The sequence below is a fragment of the Poecilia reticulata genome, unplaced genomic scaffold (genome assembly GCF_000633615.1).
Source record: "Poecilia reticulata strain Guanapo unplaced genomic scaffold, Guppy_female_1.0+MT scaffold_125, whole genome shotgun sequence".
NCBI classification, from domain to species: Eukaryota; Metazoa; Chordata; class Actinopteri; order Cyprinodontiformes; family Poeciliidae; genus Poecilia; species Poecilia reticulata.
In genome coordinates this window covers 104,900-115,917 of record NW_007615013.1, presented here as the reverse complement: position 1 = coordinate 115,917, position 11,018 = coordinate 104,900, and the positions used below count along the sequence as shown (strand labels likewise).

At 42.2% G+C, this 11,018-nt stretch overlaps 1 protein-coding gene across 23 annotated transcripts in view; it reads left to right on the top strand.

Moving 5' to 3' along the window:
* The window catches only part of celf2 (cugbp, Elav-like family member 2), a 291,608-nt gene that overhangs the window by 244,976 nt on the left and 35,614 nt on the right, over positions 1 to 11,018 (top strand). For all 23 annotated transcript variants that reach the window (XM_017302941.1, XM_017302948.1, XM_008401608.2 and 20 more), the window contains 2 exons: positions 1,909 to 1,957; positions 6,556 to 6,690. In XM_017302941.1, coding sequence (XP_017158430.1) covers positions 1,909 to 1,957; positions 6,556 to 6,690 — 184 coding nt within the window. The remainder of the gene's footprint in view (positions 1 to 1,908; positions 1,958 to 6,555; positions 6,691 to 11,018) is intronic.

Sequence of the window (11,018 nt, the reverse complement as noted above, 5' to 3'; positions counted from 1 at the left end):
GCGGGTTATTTGTTTAGCTTTCTGACCGTCATGCTAATCCGGGTGAGTGTTTGTAGCTGTGCTGCTTTACCGGCTATCTGATCCTCCATGTCTTTTTTACTGCAGTGAGCCTCGACGTAGCCAAACTCTGTCAGGTATAACATTGTTTTTATGTCTATTAGCTTCGTTGTGTTGATGCATTTTGACCTGCTTCAATTTTCCGCCGCAACACGCAAACGTCCCCATTCACTCAGTGCGTTATAGTTATAGTTCCACATCGTTTAGGATTTGTTGCTGCGCGTTTGGCAGAGTGAAGGAAAGAGGAGATCAGCTGCACAGGCAGGCTGAGAAATGAGAGGCAGGTGATCGGCAACAAGAGACAATGACTGCCGAACACCGATCATACACTTTTTCACAGAAATCGGCCGATTATGAATGGTGACCGATCGATCGGCACACCTCTAATATAGCTATATATATATATTTAGCATTCATATACATATATGTTACATACATATATTTTCATTGACAAATCTCCCAGATAAAAAAAACTGTTTTAAATCAACAGTAATTTACTCATTTACGCGTCTGCAGAAAAATGTCTATAAATATTGTTGCTTCGTTTATTTATTTAGCAGGTAAACATAAACAACTAAATGCTTTTGCTGTTGTAATTAAGAAGAAAAATACTGAACATTTTGTGGCCACCAGAGCACCTTCAACTTGATGAAAAGTTTGAACACCGCTGCTTTAGGACATGGTTGATGTGGCTCTCCACCCAGGGCGTCATTCAACGAGGGCAGACAGAACTGAAAATAAGTTTGAGTCGCACCAGATAATCCGTCTTGCTTGTTCAGTCAGGAGAGACTTAAGATGTTCCTAGGATGCTGAGGGAGCGTTCACACCAGTCCTGTTCAGTCCGTTTAGTCCAACTCCAGTCTGTTTGCATAGAAGGTCCAGTCTGGTTCGGTTGGTGAGGTGTGAATGCTAAGCTAACTCTGACCTCTGGTCCTCCAAACCTCCGTCTGAGTTCGGTTTGAAAGTGAACACCAAGAAGACCGGAGACCGCTCCAAAAGCAGGAAGTGGACTACAGAGCAGGGCATCCTGGGTAAATCCAACCAAAGCTAATGTGCTAGCCTAGCGCTAGCAGCAGAAATGTCTCCTGGTCTTTAGCCAAAGCCTAAAGAGAAATCCTCCAACCGCTAAAATCCTCCATCTTGTTTCCATCTGGTGAAGAAGGAAGTTGCTCTCAGCGTCTTCAGAGGTTTCTGTGTCGTTTCCTTCAGTGGTTCTTGGTGCAGCGCCCCCACAGGCCAGGAGGGGAACAGGCTGGTTTGACTCAGAGCCCCAGCAGCTGGAGGAGGAGCAGATGATGGAGTTCTGATCTGCAGTCTAACAGAGTGTACCAAATGTAAACATTTTGTTCTTGTTCAGGTGAACTCTGTGTTCCTGGGAATAAAATATAAACAATAAATGTTGCATGGATTATTAGTTAAATTAAATCATTTAACTAATTATTATTAATTAACTAGCATATTGATGAACTCTGCTCTCTGTAATCACTGGAGTGATTTTCTCCTTTTTTATTCACGTTATTGTAACTCTGAGCTTCTGCCTGTTTCCTGATTTCTCTTCTTCTTTTTGCTTCGTCTTCTCGTCCTTGACCGTCTTCTTCTTCTTCTCCCGTTTGCTTTTTAGCGTCTCTCTGCTGCTTTCATGACTCCGTTTGATTCCGCGCCTCCTGCCCTCCGGACTGAAGTGTTTATGAGAAACCAAAGCGTTTGCTTTCGTTGACATTTGCCTCTGAATGATATTCAGATTTAATTTGCACATGAGGGAGCTGAAGCATTTTGCAGCTCTGTATTTATGCATGTGTCAAGGTGATATTTAATGTTTTTCTTCTGTCTGCCCCTCTTTTGTTTCCACAGATGCATCACCCTATTCAGATGAAACCTGCAGACAGTGAGAAATCTAATGGTGAGTGGCCACAAGGACACACACACACACACACACTCACACACACACACACACTCTCTCTCTTTCTGAATTTGCCTGGTAATAGCTGCTTCACTTGACTTGCAGAGAAGACAGGAAGAGAAAAGATTGAAGCAGAGACGCTGAAAAGAGAGATAGAGGAGGAAATGCTGATTTTTCTGTGTCTATATCTTCTTCTCTTATACGTGTCATAAATTATTGAGGTGCTTTGGAGGGAGGTCAGCGCCAGTTGAATCGTTTTAGCCCAGTGATGAACTGGTGTCGCTCCCCGCGGCGGCTGCCTCTCGCCGCCCGGCGCTCGCTTCATCCTCACATCCAGACTCGACCCGTTTCTCTGTGCAGAGCAAACCCACCAGACAGCATCTGTTTCCAGGTTGTCCCTCACATTCTCAGCTGTGTACTTTGACTAGGCCATTCTAACCCATCGATCTGCTTTGGTCTGAATCTTCCAATATCAATCAAATGTAACACGGAAGTTGGTTTATTTTTGAATATCTGCTAAATTAAACTTCCAGAATGAATCATAAGGTCTAAACTTTAGATATTTAAGAGATAATTATTATATTTATTACATTTATAATCAGGTTTTTAAAAATAAAAACAAATAATCAGTAAGACTGAGAACAAAATAATAAGCTTATCAAAACTGTTTAATTTTAAAATGACTCATTTTCAAACATTTCTTTTCCGTTACCGACTCAATAATTATCAGAAACTTGTAACAAACAATAAAATCTAAACCTATGTTTATTAGCTCACCCATCAATTTAATTTTAATTACCTTGGATGAAGAATCAATTCTTTAAATTTCTCCAGAAATCTCATATATCCAGCAATAATCAGATGTTTAAATGATGAACAGTTTTATGTTTGGAGATTTTCTAACTTCAATATTCAAAATATTCCAGTTTGTCTCAAATTACTGATAAATTTCTCCAGTAGTAAAATTTTAAACTGAGATTCCAACATAAGTTGTAAATTGCTCATTAGTTTTGTGGTAATTGTTTGTTTTTGGTTTTGTAAAGAATTAGAGCTTCCTGTAACTTAGCTTCACTACATCAACTAACTTTAATGATTTAGACTTTATACAACGTTTTAAAGTTTCTAATGCCTTACTGATTATTCTTATTGTTTATTTTTAATCCCTGCAGTGCAGTTTTGTAATTATTGCCCCAGATTAGTGAACAGAAAATGACCGGCTTTGTTAATTAGGGCGATATTGAACAGATGAGTGGAGAAAAGTGGAATAAATATCGAGATGTGATGCCTGGACAGAATGATCCCCGTTTTATTATCATTCACAGAAAAAATAATACGTTAATCTAAGATTTATTATCATCAAGCAGAGTTTAACGCTTGGTTCTGATCCGGTGGATAAATCTGGACGTCGTCTGCATAGAAATGAACAAATCTGTGATGTCAGCAGGTCGGTGTGTGAATTTGAGTGAAATAACTGCAGAAAATCTCAGAGACCTTCAGAAATTTTGAAGAATCTTTTTAAAGGTGAAACAACTTGGAAGGAAGACAAAAAGTTTTCTTGGCATGGATTTAATTAAAAACCTTCAACAGAGGGAGATAAAAACAAACCCACATTTCTGATTATTTCATTTCTGCATGTTTGAAACGTTCAGACCAAAAAGCTACAAGTTATAAATGTAGTTTTTTTTTTTTTCCTGAAAAACCTGAAGGCGACTTTCTTATTTTTAGGGTCTCTGAAAGAATAAATTGTTTCATTTTCGTGATTCAAAAGGTTAAAAAAAGATTATTAATGACCAACTTCACAGGAAGAGACGGATGATTACTTTGATTGGACAAACAGCAGACCTCAATTTGGACTTTTATGAACTTATTGGGCAAAAATAATAGACATCATTGGCAGAGATCGGAAATTTTAGCAAATTACAGCTAATGTATCTGAATGGCTGAGCTGAGTACATGTGAGCTCCTGTAATTTTGGTGAAATGACCCTTAAATCTGAGTAATTGAGCAGAAAATAATAGCTATAAAGCTATAAAACCAGAACCGGAAATAAAGAGGCCGTTTTAATCCCACAGCAGGATCTTCTGACTTCGAATCGTCTGCAAGGCGATGACTTTTCTGCTCCTACTTCCTGATAAATGAGTGGAAAAATCAGCAAAAATCCAAATGAAACCATAAAAATACGGTATAGTTTTTATGTTTTTATATTTTCCAGCAGATTTGAATCCAGTTTTTCCAAACTTGAGCTAAAAATCTGAGCCATCTTTGGTATTCAGTGCAAAATAAACTATAATATCATCAGCGTAAAAAGATGCCAAATGAAGCTGGTTGCTCTAAATTTCTGTTGCTCCTCCTTTAAAAGTCAAATAAACCAACATGTTTTAACTCCACAGTAAAACTCACGTTCCTCTTATTAGTCTGAAACTTGAGCTCCAAGGTTGTTGGTGTAAAGTTTGTCACTTTTTTCTTCTGGTTTGGGACGGAAGGAGCCTGGTCCGGTTTTAATGCAGGTTCATTTATTCAACACAACAAAGAAACATAAGTTTCTGTTTATTATTCAGAAGCTGCAAACAGAAATGATTTAAAGAAACTCAATATGTCGCTCAGACTTTACAGAAAACCTGATTTTAATCCTTTAAAAGATTAAAAAAGGAAAAATGATAATTAATCCCACAAGAACAGATGTATGATTACTTTGGTTGGATAAACAGTGGACCTCAAATTAGACTTTTATTAACTTTTTAGGCGAAAATGTTAGATATCAGTGACAGATAGCAGAAATTTTGGCAAATTAGATCTAATTTATCTGCCTGGCTCAGTGGAGTAAATGTGCGTTTCTGTAATTTTGATGAAATGACCCTTAAAGCTGAGCAATTGAGCAGAACGTGATAATGAAAGCTATAAAACCAGAGCTGGAAATAAAGGGCTTCGACCTGACGCCGCTGCTTTTTGGCGCCACATCGGGAGCCCAAAGTTCTGCCGGCGCGACCCAAAAAAAAAGAAGAAGAAAGGAATCCTTAGAAAAGCCATCATCCGCTCCACTGAAATATGGCGAATTGTGACTTTATAAGACATAACTGTCGGGGCGAGGAGGGAGGAACTCAATAAAAAGCTGTGGCTCGCAGCTGGAAGGGTGAAATATGGAGCCTGACGAGGGACACGTATCCATCCGTTTAACAGAAACGACCTTTAATAAACCCGCTGCTGGATCTGCGTTAGCGCTGACGAGCGGCGGCGGCGAGCCTCATCAGTTCAGTCAGCAGGGAGACGGAGGAAGACGGCTCAGGTTTTTCCTCCCCTGAAGGGTCCGCAGGCGGTTCTTGAAGCTTTCTCCCACAATGCAACGCTGACTCCGTCTCCACGAGTGCTTATCGCCGCGCCGCCAACGCCGAGCAGAAACAGTCAATTGTAACGATATCTGCTCTCCTTCCCCTCTATCGACGCAGAGTAAATTAATTACATTGCTGTTAGACTCGTGCTAATCATCCTCTGGAGTGATGCGCACACACACCGACACGCCGCCCGCAGAGCAGCCGCCGCTTCTTAAAGCGCCTCTTATCTCGACAGCGAATCCCGTCGGTTTGTTGTTTCCTCTTTTTTTTCTTTAAACACACAAACGAGTCAAACAGCAAAGTAAACAAGTGTGCTATTGATTTCCCAGAGAGCGAGCGAGCGAGCGCTTATCTGCCTGGCCTGGTGGAAGGAGCTGACAGTTTCCTCATTAAAAATGAATCGGATTAACCTTACGCTGGATGTGGAGTGAAGGCGTCGCCGCCGCCGGCCGGCCCGCAGCATGCCGCCGCCGCCGCCGCTCCTTCCACCAGGTTGAGTCTCGGGGTTGAAGTGATAATCAGACATCGATCACAGCATGATGAAACACACAAAGTCTCTTTTTTCTTTCTTTCTGTCATTTCTTTTAACTTTTCTTCTGTTTCAACGTTTTTCTTTGTTCTGGGTTTTTAAATTATTTACCGTCAGCTTCAGATTCGGTTCAACTCTCACAGATTCCCCAGGAGCGGCTAATTAAAGCGCTTCGTTAACGGATCAGCAGCTCTGAAAGGAGAGGTTATCGGGCCGTTTCTGGACTTCCTGAGGCCGGTCGCTCTGCAGAGAGGAAACCAGTTCTCCTTCTTTCAGTCTCTAACGACTCGATTCCGGTTTTTAGTTGGTTTTATTCCACATGTTCCCATCAGAAATCCTAATTTCAGCCTGATTTCAAACCTAAAACTGTTTCTGCTCTTAATCCCAGACGGGATTAAATCCCAAACGAATTTAGGAACTCGGTTCAAGAAGGAGAGATGATTCTGTAGAAAATAGTTTCAGTTTGCATGTTGAATTTAAGTGGCCTAGTCAAAGTCCAGACATCAACTTGAAGAGGTGATGCTGTTGGACTTTCAGAGAGAAGAAACTTCAGGAAGAGTTGGACTCAAGCGGTTCTACAGAAACTGTTTCCATGACAGTTTTTGCTTTGATAATTGAATTGGGTCGTTAACGGTACCGGGTCGTAGAACTGGAACAGGGTGTACTTATTTAACCCCAGCACCGATCTGGACCTTTTCAAGAGAATCGACCCAGTAAATGTTTCTGTGTCTCCCCTGCAGCTGTTGAAGACAGGAAGCTGTTCATCGGCATGGTGTCGAAGAAGTGCAACGAGAACGACATCCGGGTCATGTTCTCCGCGTTCGGCCAGATCGAGGAGTGCCGGATCCTCCGGGGGCCCGACGGGCTCAGCAGAGGTACCCGCCACTCTGACTCGCCTCCATCCTGCAGCTCCTCATGCTGATCAAACAGCTGACGGGCCTCCAGCTGCTGCCCTCACCAAGATGGCCGCCATACTAAAGTTAAATCAGAAGCTATAGATTCAGATCTGAGGTGATAATCTGGACCAGACACATAAATAATCCGCCCACTTCTTTATGAAACTTTTTCATGCTTGCAGGTTAAAGACTAAAAAACATCTGAGGGGATTTTTATCCTGAAATTCATGCTAACCACAGACGAGCAACAGGATTCATTTCCATTAGCGAAACTTTGATCCTGTTTACCAACGGGAACACATTTCCCCAGAAGTTACCGCAGGAAACGATAATATTGTTGTTTTCAAACCATTTTCAAGTGATATGATAGTAATTAAGGCTTAATAATGCAAGAAAACGTTCTAAAAGATCAATAACGTAAAACGTTAAAGTTATTAGTTATTTATCTAGTCTCTTCAGCTAATCATGGTTTATCCAAAGTTTCCAAATGTTAAGATTTAAACACCTCTGGTCTTTAGATCTGCAGCCGAGTCGTGATGAGCAGAAGTTTTAGTTGGAGTCGTTTTATTTTGAAACGTTGAGCTGAATGCGTTTCATCTTCTGGAGAACGTTGTGAGTTTGGTTCCCTCTCCAGTGAGTTCATGACTTTATGAGCAGAGAACATTTCAGCTGGTTTCCAAACCGACTCACCTTTCCTGAGGTGAGGAAGCCGAGCGCAGACTGTTCACTTCACCTCCACCGGGCTGTAAAATCTGATTTCATAGTTAAAGTTGGAGTTATGTCACATCACAGCCAGCAAATACATACATTTTATCTGCATTTTGTGACAGATCAACAGAAATTTTGACTTTTTTCTTGCAACAAACATCTGAAAAGTGTGGCTTGCTTATGCAGGAAATCCATTCTCATAATATCCTCTGAATAAAAATCCATGAGTTTCATTTAGAAGTCCCATGATTCATCTAAAGCTCTTCTATAGTTTAGACACTAAACACGCTTTAATAAACTCAGTGGAAACTGAGAACATTTACTTCCTGCTTGGTGTTTCAACCAATCAGCACCAAGGAAACTGAATGCTGCTTCCGGATTGGCTGCTTTCCAAATGCTAGCCAATAGCAACTAGCTTCTCAATCTGCATTTTGTTTCTAATATTTTAGATCTGCTTTATGAAAATAGACTGAAACCAGATTTATTTAGGAACATTAAACTGATTTCTACAAAAATCAGCTTAAATATGTTTCATCTGTAAAAACAGTTTTTAGCTTCCTCTGTTATCGCTGCTGCCTCCTACTGGTAAGACACAGTCGTTGCAGCTTGTTTCTCATTATTTTCTGCACATATTTCTGAAGCTGTGACACGGCGGCCATCTTGTCTCAGGTCTTTACCCGGCGGCGGCGGCTGGAGGTTCTTCTCCTCACTGTCAACACTTGCTGCTTCCTTTTCTGGCTGTATATCTCTTTTCCCCACTACTTTCTTTTTTTTTCTCTCCTTGCTTTCTCGGCCTTGTCCCCCCCACTCACCCCTCCCCCCCTCCTCCTCCCACTTTCTCACCACCATTCCCATCCCTCCCCTTCCAGTTTAGCCCCACTGGAAACCAGTAGGAAGCTCTTCACTTCCGTCTTGAGACACTTTAAATGTTGCTGTCCACGTCATCCTTCAGCTTCTGATTTGTTTCATGTCGCATAACTTTGTTGTTTATTTAAGGAAAACTGATATTTTTAGTAAGACACCAGAGTTGCTCTGTTCCTTTAATTGGACCAAAGTGGATTTAAAAACCCACCAAGCTGCCGGATCAGGCAGGATCTAAAGTACGACAACAGGTTGCAATGCTTTTAAAAGAAGAGAATCTTGTGACCAAATTTGAATTTATTGTAGATTTTCTGTAACCCACAAATCTAAAAGTAAACCTCCAGATGAAGAGAGAAACTTTTGGTTTGTTCCCAAACCTTTTGGGATCAAAGCTTGGAAAAACTGCCGAGTCCACGTTTCTACCTTGTGGTTCCTGATTGGATGGAAAGTTGGGGTCCAAATTTACCACCAGCTCACCGGAGCCAACAAATGTGCTCTACTCTGCCCCCTAGAGGAGGATATGGAGTAGAAGGTGCTGTCTCTAACGTCAGCCATATTTTATAGAAATCAGATTAGAAATTAGACAGATTCCTGGATGTGCTGGCAGCTAGCTGTAGCGGCTAATAGCGTTAGCTGCTGCTAGCATCTCGGTGCCAGAGGCCACAGCTCTCCTTCTGCAGGTGGACGGTTTAAACTGGACCAGTTCTGTAAAGTAAACTGGTCGAAGATCCAAAGTGAATCTGCTCCTCTGAAGCCAGTGGATTACAGAAAAACCACAACAAATTCAATGTTTCTGGATTGTTAAGTTCACCGTTAAAACATAAATGGTTCAAATCTGGAACAAAGAGTTTGAAATTAGTGACTTTACTGAGTTTTTTCTTTCTGTATCACAACATAAACTGATGAAATTAGTTTGTTTTCCGTTTAATCGGTGCCACATGTGAAGGAAGATGAGTGCAGTATGTGAGCTGAAACCATGAGAAACCTCATGTGATTGGTTGATGGCATGTCTCAGTCCCACAGCATCATATCTCCTCCACCAGGTCTGGTTTGGTAGAAATGGTTTTCCGTGGTCGCCCCAACATTCTCTGCTGCTCAAACCTGAGATGCATCTTCCCGTCCTGTGGCTCCATTTAAAGGGAAACGACCCGTTTTATCATTTCAGCTGTGACGCCACTCCATCCCACCCTGACCTCTGACCCCTGACCTCAGCCATCCTCCCCTCTGTGGTTTCTGTGTGCTGAGATGGAAATCTCTTCCTGTTTCTCCTCTTCTCGTCCAATGAGCTGCCTCTGTTCCCGTATCTTCTTCTGTGCTCGTTAAACGTTGCGAATATTTTCTTTTCTTTTTCCGTCTGAAGGTTGTTTGAGTCCAAACCTTTAAATTCACCCCGGCTGTCCCAGAATCCACTCCTCAGTCGATTTGTCCTCTTTTCGCTTCCTTCCCTCCCTTTCCTTGTTTCTGTCTTCCATCCCCTTTTCTGCTCCTCTCTTTTGTCCTCATGAATATTTCAAACCTGATGGCCAAATCCTGGTTCCTGTCGAGCCGATATGAGCCACTTAGCGGCTGACACGAGTCGGAGTCGGAGCGCTGGCGGCCCGGCTTGGCCGGTCAATAAACACCTCTAATCAGGTTGGAAATAAATCGCTCTTTAAGGATTTCTGAGCTGGCAACTCTCAGCGGCCCGCGGTCCCACCTAGCAGAACTCGCTTTAAACCCACGGTATCAATCAGCCGAGCGCGCCGCTATTAATAAAATATGGATCACACCACCAGTGGAAGGCTGGGCCTGGGGAGCTACCCTACTTTCATTAAAGGACTGCGCGGCGCTCCGCTGACGACAGAATGCGGCCCGCGAGGTATTTTTAGCGATCCGGCTTCGTCCCCGACTCTGCGCTGTGGAGAAAACGAGACGCGCACCGAGCAGGCGGGAAGTTGCTTTTATTCAGAACCGGATTCAATATTCATGAACCCAGCCAGCGTCAGCAGGGGGGGAGAAGCTCCCGCTGGAGAGAACCAGCTCAGATCGGCAGGAAAACAGGAGAAACGTCCCACCGAGCCAACAGAGCTGCGTGGAAAAGTCGTCAGAGATGCAGAAATGTTTAAATTCAGACTCTGGGTGGATTTCCTGCTGAGTTTTAGGCTGAAAGTTTCCCTTGTTGAGCAGCAAATCATCCCCAGAGCACCATACTGCCACCACCATGTTTGACTGCTGCTGTTGAATCAGGTTACCATGAAAATTGACTCCATAATAAAGTGTTTCAAATGAAGAAAAACATTTAACATTTAACAGCTAAGGTACACAAACAAATTATTTTGAATACAACATTTAACAGCATAGAACATGAATAATGGAGGAAAAACGGTGCAGCTTTTAGACAGTTGGAGGCTGAGCCTTAGTTTCTCTGTGGCCTCCTTCGTGTTGTCAGACGGGTCCTGTTAAAGTTATCCCTGCGGTTGAGGACTGGTCATTTCACTTCGGTTGATTTTTATGCATTAAATCAGGTTTTATCTGACATAAAAATGTAGAACAAAGAAGCAAAAACAGAATAAATCAGCACTTTTTTTTCCTGTGCGTTTCTAAAAGTTGCAGCTTCTGACGAGTTTCTGACCAGTTTGAACCAGTTTGGAGCCACATCTGCAGCAGTGATCTACTTCTGCAGCATCCTCCTGGAAAAGCAGCCGTTAAATGATGCTCGTCTAAAATAGGCAGGCCTGTGAATCATTTGATGGAGTTGA